This window comes from Centroberyx affinis, unplaced genomic scaffold (genome assembly GCF_046629955.1).
Source record: "Centroberyx affinis isolate AG114_WGS23_722 - 3 ecotype Tasmania unplaced genomic scaffold, CSIRO-AGI_Caff_v1 ptg005775l_1, whole genome shotgun sequence".
Lineage (NCBI taxonomy): Eukaryota > Metazoa > Chordata > Actinopteri > Beryciformes > Berycidae > Centroberyx > Centroberyx affinis.
In genome coordinates this window covers 15001-33889 of record NW_027282927.1, presented here as the reverse complement: position 1 = coordinate 33889, position 18889 = coordinate 15001, and the positions used below count along the sequence as shown (strand labels likewise).

At 42.6% G+C, this 18889-nt stretch overlaps 1 protein-coding gene across 1 annotated transcript in view; it reads left to right on the top strand.

Annotated features, from left to right (window-relative positions):
- The window catches only part of pik3r4 (phosphoinositide-3-kinase, regulatory subunit 4), a 48185-nt gene that overhangs the window by 17380 nt on the left and 11916 nt on the right, over window positions 1-18889 (top strand). The window contains exons 11-15 of the mRNA XM_071547285.1: window positions 7224-7425; window positions 12086-12177; window positions 14700-14922; window positions 16259-16424; window positions 18130-18294. Coding sequence (XP_071403386.1) covers window positions 7224-7425; window positions 12086-12177; window positions 14700-14922; window positions 16259-16424; window positions 18130-18294 — 848 coding nt within the window. The remainder of the gene's footprint in view (window positions 1-7223; window positions 7426-12085; window positions 12178-14699; window positions 14923-16258; window positions 16425-18129; window positions 18295-18889) is intronic.

Here is an 18889-nt window from a genome sequence, read left to right as displayed (position 1 = left end):
TTCCTCTTCTGTGCTCCGGTCATTGTTTACAGTCCGATTAGCAACTTGAGACGCGAGAACGGAGTCGAGAGCCGAGAGCCGACGTCTCATATGCAGATCTCTGTTTATAGAGATTAGCCCAAATGTCGTCTGGACCTAAAACACCTACAGAAAGTATTGTTTGTGTTTTGTGTGGAGAAACGTTCGACTCTCACGTCTCAAGTTGCTAATCGGACTGTAAACAATGACCGGCTAACAAATACGAATGTGGCCCAAAAGATCAGATTCAGTGTGTTTTTTGGTGTTCACATCGGATAACACCAGATAAAACACGTCCAGTCTGATCCTCACTGCCTCTTTATGATCGGTGTTTTGCGGTAACGGAAATGAAGTACAGCAACTCATTTCTCCACTTTCTCCACTTCTCCGTCTTTGTTGTGGTTGTGGGAAGCCCCGCCCCTCCTTCACCGTGATCGATTGGCTGAGAAAAAGTGTTTCACATCACCTGGCGCTTTTCTGAAAAGTTGGAACATTTCTCAACTTTTTAAAAAAAGTGTTCCGCTCTGCTGAAAACTCAGCGGGCCGCGGCATTTTTTCGAGAGCGGCCGCCTTTTGTGCTCCTCGCTGCGGCTCCACATTTTAGGTTTTAATCTAAAAAAAAAAAAAAAAAAGGCGGTGGCAGTTTTGGAAAAAAAAAAAAAACGCTATGTGTGAACGCAGCCTTAGAGATGAAGCGGTGTCATAAACTGACACTTGAAACGTCGCCCAGTTTCCCCACAGCGATCATTACAGTTTCGTCTTGAATTCCTCAGTCACCGTTTAAAAACGTAGATCCCACCATCAGTAATCACATTTGGTCAGATAAAGTCTTAAACTAGCTGGTACCATAAATCTTTTTCACAGTGAGTTTGACATTGATGTCGGTTATCGTCTTATCAGAGTAAATGTCACTTTCTGCACTTTTGAAAAACTCGAGGATTTTTAAGAATTAGTTTGAAGTTGAATCATTCTTTCTTTTGTTCTCCTTCAGTTCTCACTTTGGTGATTAAATAAAAAGCGATAAATATTTGCTCAAACAAACCACACCTGACTCCAACACTGACAGTTTACTGACAGCCTCACATCTGACTTTTTCCTGAGACTTTGATAGGATTCCTGAAGGAAGCAGAGTGTGTGTTTGGGTTTTGGGTTTTGGGTGAACTTAACATCAGTCTGCTCAACAGATTTCACAGCAAGTACTCTTTCAGATTAATGTCTTTGAGACACGATAGTAGAACGGAAAAAACAACACTAAGAAAAATAAAAGTAGCCTGAAGAAAGAAATGTGTGAAATAGGCGAATAGAAAAGGTCGCACAGCACAGAGTGATTACATTAACAGGAGGAATGGGGAATGTTAACAAAAACAGTGTTTCCACTATTCAGCCTTTATCGTCATCTCTGGTGCCAGGTAAACCCTGGAGTCAGACCTCCAGTAAGCTTAAAGGACGAGGCCAGCATGAGTTTCTGCTCATTTTCTACATTTTCCATGGTTCCCACACTCCTGGAAAAGCTGGAAAAGTAATTGAATTTTAAAATAGCATTTTCCAGGCCTGGAGAAGCTATGAAAAATGATACAAAGGAGAAAAGTTTTGGAAAAGTTATAAAGATTTTTTTTCTTGAATAGTGTCAAATGTCACAACAAGCTGTGGCTGGCTCTAGATCTGCCTGTTAGAGGAAAATATTGTTGGTTGCTGACTATTTTGTTGACAGTTAAATAATATTATCGTTATTGATTTTAAGGTGCAAAACAAACTAATACTTAACGTTAGTGCAGTTGATGGTTACTTTTTAATTCTGTCTCATTAAAATTTGGTCATGGAAATTTGACAAGGGGTCATGGAGAAGTTTTGCATCAGTCATTGCATCAGTGAAAAGGTGTGGGAACCCTGATTTTCCATGTCTTCAGTGTTAGTTGTGACAGTTTCTACAGGCACGCACCACGATTAAAGCTATTTTATAATCAGTTTTACCAAACCTCTCAGGCTCATTCACTCCCATTCAGTTCCAAACAGCAGAGAAAACAACTGGCTTCCGATTCAGTCGGTAAGGGTGATCCATCGCTGTGAATGAGAAGCAACAATCTGCATCAGAACGATGATATCAGGCTGTAAACTTTTATATTTTGAAAGAAGCTGTTTCATATTAACGCGTCACGTTCAAGAACACAGTGAGAGACGGGACGGGACAGCAGGGGGCGTCGTACCTCTGCTTTCTGCTTCTTTGATTTCCACGTTTTCCTCCAAAATAATAGTTTCAACCGATAGCTAAGTTCTCTGTGGTTCCGTTAGGCCCCGCCTCCTGTCAATCAAAACCCAGTTAAGCCAACAGACAAACCAAAGACTCTTCCTCCAGCTACAGTCTGTAACATGAAACATTAATTAAATCTAGATTTAAACTGCTGCTCCCTTCTTTACTGGGAGAAACTCTAATAATAACATTTATATATAATATTTAGAGTTTGTTTCAACATATTTACTTTGAAAAACGACTAAGACAAAGGCAAATATCTCCTAATGATGTGATCCAAGCTGGAAAACCATTTACAGTGATGAGTGAGCAGAAACGCCAGTCACACTTTAATATTTGTGAAACCGTTTCAGCTCAATTTCAGTTTAGTTTAAATGTTCAGTTTGAGTTTAGTTTGTATTTAAAGACCCTATAGACAACTTTTTTGCTTTAACTTATCATTATGAAGTAAATGTTGATTGCACAGTGTAATGGCTATAGAATAATGACACCATCTGCGTTTAGATTGGTTCCCTATAAGCCTCGCTATCACTATGCAATTCCGTCTGCCACCGGGTACGATCTCCCGGGAGAATGAAGGCTCGATTTACGGCATAAAGGAAATGCGTCATCCATTGCGCAACCAAAAGAGGAATAGAATAGTTTTCCCCGGTAGCTATTGGTAGCTATCCCCAGTATCTGAAATGGCGGACGGTGGAACAACCGAAGTGACAGTGGAAACTCTACCTGGCAAGATAAAAAGAACCCGCTGACGGAGGAGGCAAAGAAGACGAAGAGGGAGAGTGATAGAAATAGAGGTAAAACAAGAGTGAACCTCAGACGGGCGTTGGATGGAGGTTGGATGGAGACGGCTCCGGGACTCGAGAGGGTCCAAAACCGACAGTCAGTTGGCATTCTTTCTACTGGAGCAGTAAGTAACTCTGCCTTTATCATAGCACTGAGATTGGGGTTTCTAGTTCAAATTGGGATTCTTACGGTTGTTTCTTGCTTTGGACAGTAGCCAGGCTGCTGGCGGTAGCGTTAGCCATGTTGCTAATGCTACCGCTAGCAGCCAGAAAACGAACCAGGAGCTACAAGGAAGCCAATTTCAATTTACCTCTTCAGTGGACAGGCTTCTTTCTTCTCTCTTATTTCCATAGTGGTGTTGATCAGTTAACGGAAAGCGATCCGGTTGTCTTTGCGAGAGCGGCGCAAACAACAATACCACTTGGAAACGCTAGGGGGGGACAACGGGGGGAAAGTTGAAAAGTTGTCTGTATCCACTTTAATTTCAAAATGTTAGTATGGAGTGTGTTGTGGTAGCCGTTTTCTCTGCATACTGACAAACCTGTCAGGATGTGCACAGCAGGCATCAGTGTATTGATAATGTATAATGTATTATAGGTCCCACTATGTAAGGCAGCTGGCGAAAGAATAAATTGAAAAAGAAATGAAGGTCATTTTTATTTTATTTCTGTTAGTTTTGGAAGCAGAGTTTTCAGTTTGTTCAGTTTTTTTATTAGGTTTAGATTTTATTTTTTTTGTTTCAGTTTATACACATAAGGTTTTAGTTTTGTTTATAGTCAACTGAAACTGAACTGGGATTAAAACCATGCATGAGACTAGTTTCAGTTAACTATAAACACAAATAAACTCTTGTTTTTACTAACTTGCTTTTAACTGCTAACATTATGATTTTATATCTTTTTAAAATCTCTTTATAGTCCATTAAGGTCACTCTCTGTCTGTTTTCTTTCTGCTGTTGTTTGCATTTGCTCTCTGTTTTCTCTGTGTAAAGCACTTTGTAACTTTATATTGAAAAGTTCTATAAAAATAAAGCTTATTATTATTATATCCTTGGTAATACCTTTCCAACACGACCCTGAGACCCACACTGGCTTGAAACATTTCAAATCAAGTACAATCAAAAGAAAAGCACACAAACCAGGGTTAGAGGATTTTCCTACAGTTTGACAAATGAAATCCCATAAAAATATGAGAAAATGCAACAGAGAACGTTTTGCCAAGGGAGTAGAGCGCACAGAGCAGAGGAGGGAGTTCACCTGGGGCTCTACACAGACAGGAGGAACCAGGTTTTACTGTAATGGTGTTTGGATCTGCTGCTGCTGGATTCACTTCTGAACAAACGCTGAAGAATACGCAGACACTGACTCAGGCTCCCACACACATTTACTGTACATCATTTCAAACAGATGTGAGTCTGCAGAGAGCCTGTTGCCTTCTGCCTGGATTGTCTAATTTCTGAAGACTGTCTGGGCGTCGACCTTTTGGCAGCAGTTGTGTCCTGCAGCCAAAACCACTGCTGAGTCGTTTTATCCTACTATAAAATGAGGAAAACTCTGTCCGTCTGTCTGTCTGTCTGTCTGCATCCATTTTGATCCTCAATGGGTTGGCCAATCAATCTGAAACTGCACATGGGCATTGAGCATTAGCATAAGCTGCAGCTAAGCTAACCGGCTCCTACCTCCTACCTCTGTGTCGCTCTTCATCCCAGCCTCTCCTTCAATATTCTCCAACAGGTGAAAGCCAACAGCTTCACTCTCGTTTTGCAACAAACCTTGTCTGCTTGGCGTTTTGTCTCGTACTTTTTTACAGGTTTTTACTGTTCTGGCAACCGCAGGGAGGAGGGGTTAACTTTGAAGGTTGTGTTTACAAGTCACAAGCAGCAGAATCCTACTCAGTATGCCTTTAAGGATAGTTTTTTCTGGTCAGGAACCCTGAGGTGATTATTGGATCTTAGAGCAGTGGCTTTCAACATGGGGTCCGCGGACCACCAGGGGTCCTTGAGTGGGTTCCAGAGGGTCCCCAGCAAATTGATGAATTGTTAAACTTCACCATTATTTCATTTACAAGAAGTTAGCACAGTTAGAGAATGTAGAAGTTTGACTTTTTTGATCAATAGTTTCTCTGTTATCTCTCTACCTGCAATACAGACAGTCATGGGATTCTGGACTGGAATAAAAATATTCTCAGATTTGGGTCTGAGAGACAAAATCTTATCAAGTGGGGATCTGTGGCTCTAATGTGGACTAAATTAGGGACCTTGATATGAAAAAGGTGGAGAATCCATGTCTTAGAGGAACCTCTGATGAACCCTTAGTTTTTACAGTGTGCGTCACCTTACTGATACCTTTCTGCTTGAAGACCCATGTTGGCTTCTGCAGTTTCAGATCACATCAATATTAAATATAAATCATTCCAACTAAGGTTTTATAATATTATGTGGAAAAACTTGGTTGTGTAACAGTAAACCTCACTGGCAGCCAGATTTGATGCATAGCTTTTTTATTATTTTCTCAGGAAAAACCACATTGGGCCGAAACATTGTGCAAGCAAATCGACTGAGAAATAAATTGACTTGTACTGCCAAGACCAGAAGCATGTCTTCATCTTGGTGAAGAGACACTGGCTGAGTTCAAACAGGCAGCTCAAATCTGACTTTTTTTTTTTTTTCCTCGCATATGCGATAGGAATCAGGTATATAGAGGAAAAACGAAGAAAAAATACAGAGAACAATGATGAAGAGGGCCGGGTGGGGCCACAACGCGCTGGTGCATTTTCTAACATTTTAACATGAAATAGCCAAGAATAATCGAGGCTTTTTAAATTTATACAGAGGGAAGAGCATTAGATTTTTTCTTTTTTTTCTATCTACATATGGACTCTACACTGGACTATTTCCAGTGAGCACCTCCAGTGAACATATTTGAAGCCCATGCAGCATTCCTCATCAGTCAAACAGGAAAAACAGAAAATGCACCCTTGCCGTGCACAAGCCTGCGTCGTTACCATGGCAACCAGTGTCGTAGTGACAGCAAGTTATTACACTGTCTGAACACGCAAATCCGATCTGGTCACTTGTAAGTTAGACTGTGGGCAGTCGGCCTTAAAGGATAATTCTGGTTATTTTCCACCTGGGCCTTGTTTTCCTAGTTGTTCTCATCATAATGATTGATTGTGATCAAAATGTGGCCGTATATGAATCACTTTTTGGGTTCAAATGTTGGTGCTGTGTTTGTGTATTGGACATCAGCGCTCCCTGTGAACTGAAGCCATGTCAAGCTCCACAGTGAAGGAAGTGATGACAGTTTGAACAGTCAATCGTCACGATGGCAGAAAGTAGGAAAATAAAGCCCAGGCTGAAACTGTCATCCCCCTTTCTCTCCCAGTCTTTCCTGTCTGTCTTCACTGGCAACTTTAAAATACAATGACCAACAAGTATTCTGTAAAGAAAAGCGCATTAGGTTTACCTGCTGTCTGAACATTGACAACTCTCCTAGCAGTGCAGTACATGCTGACACAATGTACAGGACAACAGACTCTAACAGAGGGCAGTAAACTGTAGTGAAACTGAGAAAAATTACTTCAAATTTTAACTCATGCCTTAAAGGATAAGGCCGGTGTTTTTTAATGCATTGCTTACCGTCAACAAATCCTATGAAAATAACAAACTCAACAATGCGTTTGCTCTACTCCCGTTACTTTCTGACTTCCCAGGTACCGTTTTTAGCCTTCAGCCCGGAAGTCATTGGCTCCAACTGTAAGCTAAAAACCTTGAAATCCAGCTCACAAAGACATAGTTTAACATTGTAAAAATCGCTAACTGTTACCATGAAAAGTCAGGCTGTTGTAGTTATTACCAGATCAAATTCAAATGGGAACAAATTCTTCATTACACCGGGGACTATTTTCTGTGCTACGGAATTTAATAACGTTTATCTGTACTTGTGATGATCTACCTTTTGGCAAAAAATAGTTACTGCTGTTTTCCCTTACCGCTAACCCATTACTGTCAGATTCATCATGTTTGTGTTCCTGTTTCTCCCTTCTGTCAGAGCGTTATCTTTGAAGAGGGATTGAGTCAGTTGCTTTTCCTGAAAACAAATCCGTCTCTTGGTGTCCAGTCATCCAGTCCAAACCGTTGCGTTCCTCCTGTTTCCTCTCCTCTCTGCTGCAGGGGATGACCGAGGCGGAGGAGGACAAGCTGCTGGCGCTCAAAGACTTCATGCTGAAATCCAACAAGGCCAAGGCCAACATGGGCGAGCAGAGCCACCTGGGCGAGGCGGCGCAGACCGGCGTCATCGACCTCGCCACGCTCGGCATCACCGGCTGCCAGGTCGACCTGGTCAAGCCCAAGGCCGAGGTCGACGACAAGAGAGGTAACTATCACGTGATGTAGTGTATAAGTGATTGGATATATGCACACACACACGCACACACACACACACACACACACACATATCGCCACTGTCGGATGAAACCCTCATATCTCCAAAATGTCAACATTTCACGAACCAAGAAAAACACACTTGATGGCGATGCATTTTTTAGTTGAACCAGTGGAGTTTTGATCGGGTTTCATTAACCCCTCACACCTTGACTTTCCCCATAAATTTCCTCTTAAGTAGCTTAAAAATTATTAAGCATTTTCTTGATACTGTACAACAATACCTCATTCATATCCATTCTGTATCTGCTGTTCCAACGCGTCACTGAAGCTGCAGCTGCTCATATTGAGTAAAATATTCAAACCCGAGATGAAATTTTTTTTATGGATGCACCATTACATTGAATGAAAATTTGGAATGGAATTTCCCCTCAGGATCATTAAAGCTTCACCTTAAATTTTGCTTTGCACTTTTGAAAACGGAGTTAGAAAGTGCTTTACAGACAATGAAATGGTAACGAATTAAAGCCGATAAGATAGATAATAAAATGTCAGACATTAATTACATCCAGGGTCGAAGATCTATCAACGGGTCAAGCGTTCACCCGTAGCGTGTGCAGAAATTCAAAAGCAGGTCGGCGCCGCCCCACAGTCTGTATAATAAATACGAGCTTAATTAGTTGGAGAAGTCATGAAATTAAAAGTTCCAGCCATAGAGATCTAAGCTGTGCAAAAATCTGGAAACAGGAATCCACACGGAGCGTCACGGCACGCAGTCTGCTTCTGAAGAAACGTCCAGTGTAACTTCCCTGTAACTGTAAGTCTTAAGGAGAGTTTTGGGTTTCGTCCAAATTCGTTTTCAGAAAGACTGAAGTGTAAATGTTTTTGAGTCTAATGCCAGCCAATCGGTCACAGTCAGGTTTGTTGTTTTCTTACATCCATCTCTCTATTTTAACTTCTGAACACGACCGCTGTGCTGAATGAACGCTGCTGTTATCGGAAAAAAAAAAATGCACATCTGCAAAAAGTATGTTTTGCAAGAATGAAAAAAAGAATGCTTATTTTTTCAGGTGACGCCCCATTGATTTATGAAATTAATCAAAGAGGGTCATGAAAGTCACTCAACACGTAGATGAACATGGAAACTTTAAACTGAAGAGTATTCCAAAGCGTTTCCATTTCGGGGGAAAAAACGGTGTCAGGAGCCTCCTTCCTACTGAAGGCCAAACGCCCAGGAACTTTGGTCCAGGGACTCGGTCCAGGGACTCGAACCTGGAACTTCAGCACTGGAGCTAAACTTGGCAACATTTTCCCACTGAACAACCTCATCCTCGCTACACAGCTGCTTGTCAACAAGTCAGTCTGTATGTTAATGTTACTTTTAATTACTTTGTGGGAAGTTTTGAAAGGCAGAAGAAGGGTTGCAGGATGAGGCCAACACCTCACCGCTGGACAAACATTTAAACACCTAGTGAACGCACACAGGTCGTTTAATGTTAGTCCTTCACTAGCCTGATGTTCAGACTGAACGTCCATCTGGTTCCAATCCATTATTCAGCCTGAGATTTCCTCTTCGTTAGTCGTTTTCTGTGTGGAGGGGTTGATTTTCCCCGAACCGATAACTAGTGACTGACGTATCTGAACCGATCACTAGTGACCCACGTATCTGAACCGATCACTAGTGACTGACGTATCTGAACCGATCACTAGTGACCCACGTATCTGAACCGATCACTAGTGACCCACGTATCTGAACCAATCACTAGTGACTGACGTATCCGACCGCTCTGACGTTATTTTCAGTCACACTGATGTCGGCCATTTTTGACAAAAATATCGTCTTTGCAAAGACAATCTGTTGGTTAAGGAGGTGATTTCAACAAATCTATTCTGCTGAAACACCAATGAAAAACCGTTGCAGGTACAGTTCAAACTTTAGTCCCGCCCACAAAGGCTCTGATTGGCTCAATTGTTTCTCAAAGCGAGAACAAGCCATGGACGAGGGAAACACCAGACTCTCTGAATCGCTCCACAGAATCTGAAGAGTGGAGGGACGAGACTCAGGAGTCTGAACCAGGCTGAGAGTTTACTGCTGTGAGATGGAGAGCGAATGATCGCTAACGCTAATCAGGCTGTTTTCTGGACAGCTATTCCCCCTTTGTACAAAAATCTCAACGATATTTAAGCACCAGGGCCTACTGACTTTGGCCCTGAGGGTTTGGAAGGGCCGAGCAGAAGGGCTTGAGTTCCTGGACAAGCCCGGTTTTGGCCCAGGCCAAACCAGTGGAAACAGGTCAGGAACTCTGGAACTAAGTTCAAGCACTGGGGTTGGCCCTCAGTGGAAAGGAGGCTAATATCTCTTTAAATATAGAAAATCCAGTCGGTAGAAATGTTTTCATTTAGTCAATTAAGTACAGAAATTGGCAACTACTCCTTAAACGTAGTGTGATGTGGTTTTTGCGCTGTCAGTCATGTTGTTAAGAGTGCGTGTGTCAGCCTTTTCATCTCGTTTTGGAACCAAATTCTTCAGCTGAAGCAAGAGAAAGGAGAAACCGTCTGCGTGGTTTTTCCATCGAAGAGCGGCGGCGTCTTCCGGGACGTCCCGCGGCGCTTCATCACAAACACAAACCGGACACGATCTGTTTCGTCTGTTTGGTGTTATAACTTTCTTTGTTTTCATTTCACAGAGTCCGTCTCCATGGCATCTGGTATACGGTCTCATGTGATTTAGCTTGAAGTGGTGCTGCATGTTTGCTGTGAGAGTAACACGTCTAACATTTCCCCCTGAATTTAAACTCTCACCTCTAACTGTGTCTGCCAAGCCGGACGGACCGCAGCGTCACACACACACACACACACACACACACACACACACACACACACACACACACACACACACACACACACACATGTCCGCTTTACTAAAGTGTCTTATCTGTCACTCCGGCGCTAACAGCAGAGTGACAACAAGGTGTGACTGAAAAACTTTAATTCACTTATCAATGTTTTATTTTCTGAATTGTGTTTTGGATTTCATTAACTGGGATGTGACATAAACATTTCCCCCCACTAACAGATTCAAAATAAATTCATCTTAGTTAGTTTGTCCTTTCTTTCTTTCTTTCTTTCTTTCTTTCTTTCTTTCTTTCTTTCTTTCTTTCTTTCTTTCTGTCTTCTTTCTTTCATTCTTTTTTCTCACTTCCATTCTTTCTTTTTTCTTTGTTTTGTTGTTTTCTTTCTTTTGTTCTTTGTTTTGTTGTTTTCTTTCTTTTGTTCTTTGTTTTGTTGTTTTCTTTCTTTTGTTCTTCCGTTCTGCCTTTCTTTTTCTTTCTTTCTTAATTTTTCTTTCATTCTTTCTGCCCTTCTTTCCTTTTATTTCTTCCTTCCTGATTTTTTTTTTTGCTGTCTATGTCTTGCTGTTTTTTTTCTTCCTGACTTTTTTTCTTCCTGTTCTTTCTCCTTCATCTTCCTCTCATTCCTCATCTTCTTTGACTCATTCTCATTCTCATTCTGACTTTAACAGTCAGAATTCTGACTTTAAACTCAGAACTCAAATACATTTTTCACATGTGGCCCTAATCCTCTTCCGTAAATCTCTTCCCATAAAAGTAGTTTATAGTGTTATTTTACAAGAGAAATTCCCCTCATGGCAAATCCGGCTCTACTTTTTTCTATTGTCTCTTGTTCTCTGTAATTCTACTGTGTTCTGTTCTGTTGACTCTGTTATAATGGACAGCTTGGTCTGCAGTCAACACTTGCTCCCCCTTGAGCAACCGCAAGTCTCTTTAACCCAAAATAAATGAGGTGTTTAACGGCTGAACAAACACGGTGTGTGTTGTTGTGCTGCAGCGGACGGAGCGAACGCCTCCGCTAACGTTTCTGTCACCGGTTGGTTTGGTGTGAAGCTCAGAGAGCGTCGCTGCCGAGCCTTTGACTTCCAGCGCTGCGTTCCTCACATAACTCTGTTTCCAAATGTTTTCTGTGAGTCAACAGAGGGGAATCGCTGCCGTCTGTGGCAGAGCGTTTAGAAAGAAAAGGCCTTGAGGAAACTCCACTCCTCTAATCTCCCACATTAATCATCTTCCCTCCGTCTTCTCCCAGTACCTAAGAATCCAGTGTCTCTCTCCACTGCAAAAAATGTTCATCTCAGCAAGTCAACTGAAAGTCTGTTGAGTCTTATCATTTTATTTTTGTTAAATCTAGTGTACAAATCTCACTTTGGGATGAAATAACTTTAATTGTTTCTAATGAATTTCTTTGTTTCATAAATTTCCCTGAAACACTTAGGCAACATCTTGAAATACAGCAGGACAGTCCAGTTGTATAATTTCACTTTATTCAAAGAAATGATTGAAACAAGCTGTGTTTGATTGGAAACATGCAAAGTTATCTCAGATTTTTCAAGAAAAGAGGTTTTAAGACGGCATACAAGATTCAAAATCTGATTTCCGATAAACATTTTTTGTAGCGTAATTCTAAACAGCCCTGGAAATCGCAGCATCTGGTCAGCATGTTGCGGTGCCATACCGCTTAGCTGCGCTTTTCCTCGGAAACCTCCCTAACATTCATTGACTGAGTTTGTCGTTAACTGTGGCATGAGAGCGGTCCCACATCCTGTTGTTGAAGCTGTTCTGTTCCCCGGCTGTCCGCAGCGAGGAAGCACACCAAGCAGGACTCCAACATGAACGAGGAGTGGAAGAGCATGTTCGGGTCGCAGGAGCCGGCGCTGCCGCAGACCGCCACGGTAACCACACCCACACCGCCACACCCCACCCGCACCACCACCTCACCCACACCGCCACCACAACCCGCCCACACCCAATCTCTGAACCCATCGTCTATCGGTCTGATGACGATTAGACTCTGGGGGCGACGGCCAATATTTGGGGGTTTCCGGTGCAGCCAGAGGACATCCGGGCCAAGACTTCCTCTTCTGTGCGCCGGTCATTGTTTACAGTCCGATTAGCGACTTGAGACGCGAGAATGGAGTCGGAGTCGAGAGACGACGTCTCATATGCAGATATCTGTTTATAGAGATTAGCCCAAATGTCGTCTGGACCTAAAACACCTACAGAAAGTATCGATGTTTGTGTTTTGTGTGGAGAAACGTTTGACTCTCGCGTCTCAAGTTGCTAATCGGACTGTAAACAATGACCGGAGCACGGAATTATGTTTTCGGGTTGTCCGTCCGTACGTCCGTCCGTCCGTCCGTCCGTCCGTCCGTCCGTCTGTCCCTTTCTCATGAACATGATATCTCAGGAACGCCTGACGGAATTTCTTCAGATTTGGCACAAACGTCCACTTGGACTCAAGGATGAACTGATTAGATTTTGATGGTCAAAGGTCAAGGTCACTGTGACCTCACAAAAGACGTTTTTGGCCATAACTCAAGAATTCATACGCTAATTATGACAAAATTTCACACAAATGTCTAATCGGATAAAACGATGAAGTGATGACATTTTATATCCAAAAGTTCAAAGGTCAGCTTCACTGTGACATCATAATGTTTTGCTTACCACTGTAGCTGAGAAAACAATCTTGGGTCATTCTACAAAAACGGTGGAAGTGCTGTCACTTACTTTTGCAGACACCAAAATCCTTTAAGTTGACCTAATAATCACATTAATTATATTTGTTCAATAAATAAAGACTGTCCTTGCAATGATGAAACAAAGTTTATTGGCGGAGGCGTACAACCGCTAGGCGGATATTTCTAGTTAATCGTTTTTTTAATACAATGGAGTTCTATGGCTGCTGGGACATGGCTTCATTGGGCACCGGCTACATGGACGAGATTTGCTGGCAAAACAAAATCATTGCTGATTTTGTTATTTTCATAGGATTTGTTGATGGTAAGAAATGCATTAAAAAACACCAGCCTTATCCTTTAACACTACCAGTCAAAAGTCTGGACCCACCTGATTGTTCTGTGTTTTTAATTTTCTTAAAGCCTTTTTGATCTAAAGGCTTCTGCTTAAATGCTTGAAATTAGTTTCTTAGACAAATATAAATAATTGATCCTATGTATGAATTTCTTTCCAAAGCCTTTGCCTTTCCATCAAGGCAAAGGGCGGCTACTTTAAAATGATCTTAAAAGATAGTTTTGATTTTGTTTAACACTTTTTTGGTCACTGCATAATTCCATTCGTGTTATTTCATAGTTTTGATGTTTTTACTATTACTTATCCTTTAAGCAGTATTTTTACATTTGGAAAGAAATGGACTTGGTTTGTTGCCTATTCTGGTCTTGAATAGGAGTCAAATAACTGGACCTGGTCTTGGAATTGACCTGATCAGGCCTAGAGTGACTTCAGCGCAGGGCTTGAAATTACCAACAACCACCAGAAAACTGGCTCCAGGTCGATAAGCCTGTCAGTTGTGCTGGACTGTGGGAATTGAACCCCAAACCCTGGCAGCGTTAGTGCCTCGCTCTGCCCATTTGTTTATTAGCTGTTGGCTAACCAAACTCCTCTTCCTGGACTCCACACAAAAACCAAAACAAGACCAGAACAACATTAAAAACATTAACTGACCTGGTGGAACATTGGTTAAAAACAAGAGTACAAAAGCAAAATCTATATCTGCTGTATATCTATATCTATATCGATATCGTATGCATACTAGTTGCTGTAGTTGCTCTGCCCATTGAGCAACACAGGACCAACAGCTCTGGAGTGGAGCTGCAGTGTGAGGCATCACCTCACCCTGGCTCAGATCCAGTCACTCTTCCTCTCCTCCCTATAAAACAAGCTGTACGTGAGTTTTATTCTTGTTAGCAGGAGGCTGGTCAGGAGGTAACAGAGTCTTACAGCGGGCCGGTTATCAGAAACACACACAAACACACAATGTATTTACACATACATATGTTCCTCATTCACTGCCACACTGAGCCAGCTGACCTCATCTTCATTTATGTTACAAACTGCAGACTAGAACAATGCCATGTTTCTATACTGTGGTCTTGGAGAGGCAGATAGTGTTCAAACTTGTATTACTCATAATATACAGTAATGTATTTTGTAAAGTTGTATTTTGTAAATGCGTATGTATGAGTATGAATGTATGGGTGCATGTGTGTATATAGATATGTATAGTTTTACATTTTTATGAGGTACAATCATGTATAGATATATTTCTATTTTTATTAATGTAAATTCTGCTTCTATTCAGTTGTTAACTGTGAGCATGAATACTAATAAACTCAAACTCAGACTCAAACTTTATCTCAACTAGTCAGTCAGCTGATGAAGGATTTGTTCCCAGGTGGCTGACGGGCCGGTGAACCAGAACAGGAAGAGCACGGTGGCCCCGGCGGTCCCGGTGGTGCAGTCGGTCGCCGGAGGCCCCGCCTACCAGCGCCGCATCAACACCTGCAAGGCGGAGCTGCAGCAGCTGCTGCAGCAGAAGAGGGAGCAGTGCAGCGCCGAGCGCATGGCCAAGCAGATGATGGAGAGCGCCGAGTGGGAGAGCCGGCCTCCTCCGCCCGGTAACTCTTTAACCTCCGCTCCCCGGCCCCGGCTCCGGGGGAGGGAGGCTTCACTTTATTTTTCACAATATGCTCATTGAAAATAGTTTCCTGGTTGACAATGTTGGCAAATGCAATAACATGGATATAACACTATGTAGAGAAGGGCTGCAACTAACGATTATCTTCATTGTCGATTAAACTGACGATTATTTTCTCGATTAATCGATTAGTTGTTTGATCTATAAAATGTCAGAAAATGGTGAAAAATGTGGATCAGTGTTTCCCAAAGCCCAAGATGACGTCCTCAAATGTCTTGTTTTGTCCACAACCCAAAAGATATTCAGTTTACTGTCATAGAGGAGTAAAGAAACCAGAAAATATTCACATTTAAGAAGCTGGAATCAGAGAATTTTGACTTATTTTTCTTAAAAAATGACTCAAACCGATTAATCCATTATCAAAATAGTTGGCGATTAATTTAATAGTTGACAACTAATCGATGAATCGTTGCAGCTCTAATGTAGAGTGTTTCAACCTCAGCCATGGTCAGAGTTTGCTGGTTTTCATCCCAACCAAACACTACAGCGGTTGATTTCCCTTATAAACACAACCTCAAACAACATCATGATTTCTGTCTAGCAGTCAGCCACAAACCAGCAGCAAGTGGTTTTGCAGAAGTTTCTCATGTGTCATATATGTTTTTGACATGCCTGATTTCCCGTCTTCACAAAGTCTCTCATACAAACTCACACTGTTTACGAGGTCTGGCTGGCAGAGACACTGCAGAAGGCCTGCTGTGGTCGGCGGGGTTTTTCTACCCTGAGTTTCTGAGATTCCTTGCAGATGAAACATATTCTGTAAAATGTCTTTTTAATGTGTGTACCAGTGTTTCAGTAAATATTATCAAGATAAGATCTGTGGAGCCACGTGTAGCCCTGCTGTCCTGGAGCAGATCCACTAACGACACGCTGTCTATTATTACAGAAACTAGAGACTGGAATAGAATACTTTATTATCCCACATGGAAATTTATTTTGCTTTAGTAGGCATTTGCATATGACATGGTGCAAAAGACAACAGGTCAGGAAATGGATGTACCAGACATATAAAGTAGAGATTGCTGGTGGTTAAATGTGATATAGGTGTTGTCTTCGTGTAGTGTTGTAATGTACAGTAGGCCTTACAGAAGTGTGTGTGTGTGTGTGTGTGTGTGTGTGTGTGTGTGTGTGTGTGTGTGTGTGTGTGTGTGTGTGTGTGTGTGTGTGTGTGTGTGTGTGTGTGTGTGTGTGTGTGTGTGTGTGTGTGTGTGTGTGTGTGTGTGTGTGTGTGTGTGTGTGTGTGTGTGGTGCTGCAGGGTGGCACCCTAAGGGGCTGCTGGTCGCTCACCTCCATGAACACAAAGCTGCCGTCAACCGCATCCGAGTCTCTGACGAACACTCCATCTTCGCCACGGCCTCCAACGACGGCACCGTCAAGGTGTGGGACAGCCAGAAGATGGAGGGCAAGACCACCACCACCAGGTCAGTTAACAAAACCACCAGGTCAGTTAACCAATACCACAACCACCAGGTCAGTTAACACAACCACCGGGTCAGTTAACAAAACCACCAGGTCAGTTAACAAAACCACCAGGTCAGTTAACAAAACCACCACCAGGTCAGTTAACAAAACCACCAGGTCAGTTAACAAAACCACCACCAGGTCAGTTAACCACCACCACCAGGTCAGTTAACCACCACCACCAGGTCAGTTAACAAAACCACCACCAGGTCAGTTAACCACCACCACCAGGTCAGTTAACAAAACCACCAGGTCAGTTAACACAACCACCACCACCAGGTCAGTTAACAAAACCACCACCAGGTCAGTTAACCACCACCACCAGGTCAGTTAACAAAACCACCAGGTCAGTTAACCACCACCACCAGGTCAGTTAACAAAACCACCAGGTCAGTTACCACAACCACCAGGTCAGTTAACAAACCCACCAGGTCAGTTAACAAAACCACCACCAGGTCAGTTAACCACCACCACCAGGTCAGTTAACAAAACCACCAGGTCAGTTAACAAAACCACCAGGTCAGTTAACCAATACCACAACCACCAGGTCAGTTAACACAACCACCACCACCAGGTCAGTTAACCACAACCACCAGTTCAGTTATCCAATACCACCAGGTCAGTTAACCACCACCACCAGGTCAGTTAACAAAACCACCAGGTCAGTTAACCAAAACCACCAGGTCAGTTAACCACAACCACCGCGTCAGTTAACCAAAACCACATCCACCAGGTCAGTTAACCACAACCACCAGGTCAGTTAACCAAAACCACATCCACCAGGTCAGTTAACCAAAACCACATCCACCAGGTCAGTTAACCACAACCACCAGGTCAGTTAACCAAAACCACATCCACCAGGTCAGTTAACCACAACCACCAGGTCAGTTAACCAACACCACCAGGTCAGTTAACCAACACCACCAGGTCAGTTAACCAACGCTAGGTTGGTTATTATAACTACCAGGTAATTCATATCCAGAACTACCAAAAAAAACAGTGAATACAAACGCCAAGAAACAACCTGGTAGTTTATCACCAAAACTACCAAACTACCACTGCCAGGTATTTTATTATCACAGACACCCTCCACAATGTCAGTTTGTCTGTAATTACACCGAACAAAACCACCTGGTAGTTTCTAACCATAACTTCCAAAACCACACGGTAGTTTATTTTAACAACAACCAAAACCACCACTGCCTGGTACTTCATCATCACTTCTCCTGGGGTTCTGGCACCTTTCAGAACTCCAGCAGGATAACAGGATTTTCACATCTGTCTGTCTGTCTTTAGCTATTAATGTGTGTGTGTGTGTGTGTGTGTGTGTGTGTGTGTGTGTGTGTGTGTGTGTGTGTGTGTGGGCTAACATTTACAATTCAGAATGACTGATTTAACTGCAGATTTTGTGAAAGTTTTTAAGGATCAGAATAGCCTGCTGCTATTCTGTTTTCCCGACCATGTGCAACTGGGAAAAACATTTTAACAGTAATTGTGTATAATAGTGTTGGATGTTGTCCACTGTTGCTTTTGTCATCACAGTGTTTTCTGTGTTTTCTTTGCGCCCGGCAGACTGAATTTGCCTCAGGACAGGAAATGGTCTCGTATTTACTGTTGCAGTTAATTCATTATTATCCCTCTGACGTCCCCGCTCCTCTCCTCCAGGTCGGTGCTGACGTATTCTCGTATCGGCGGCCATGTGAAGACGCTGACCTTCTGTCAGGGGTCTCATTACTTGGCGGTGGCCTCGGACAACGGATCCATCCAGCTGCTGGCCGTCGAAGCTAACAAGCCGCCCAAATCCCCCAAGGTTCAGCCCTTCCAGACCAGGTACCGTGTCAACACCTCAGTGTCATCAGCACTCACTTCAGATGGATTTTAAATACAGGTGGTCCAGTGATTTTGGCGGGACAGTATCGCGATATTAAATTTTGGATATCACCCAAGCCTAATTTGAGCTTCTCCGACCTTTAGGCTACTGCTGCAAACATGCGAACATTATCCTGTACATACATGACATTCTGCACTTACTCTCCACTCTTTCACACCAGTACAGAGCAGTACTCATAGCACTGCCTTGTAGCACTCCCTCATAGCACCTTTGTCCTGTTGGACCAGAACTTAGCTCTATAGCACTTACTCTCGTTGTTCTCTCCTATCTAGAAACTTGCTTGTGTTGTATGCAAATCTCATGTGTAAGTCGCTTTGGATAAAAGCGTCTGCCAAATGTGAAATTGTAATTGTAAAATTGTACAGAAACACCTTTTCATCACCTACTTTCCCTATTTTACCAGCTGTTACGTTCCCAAAGTTATCCAGGGGACGAAGGAAGTAACATAAGAAATTAACCGGGGGACAAAGGAGTCGGGAGAACGGAAATATACAAACAAATCAAGGATTTATTAACAATTCAAAATAAAGGGTT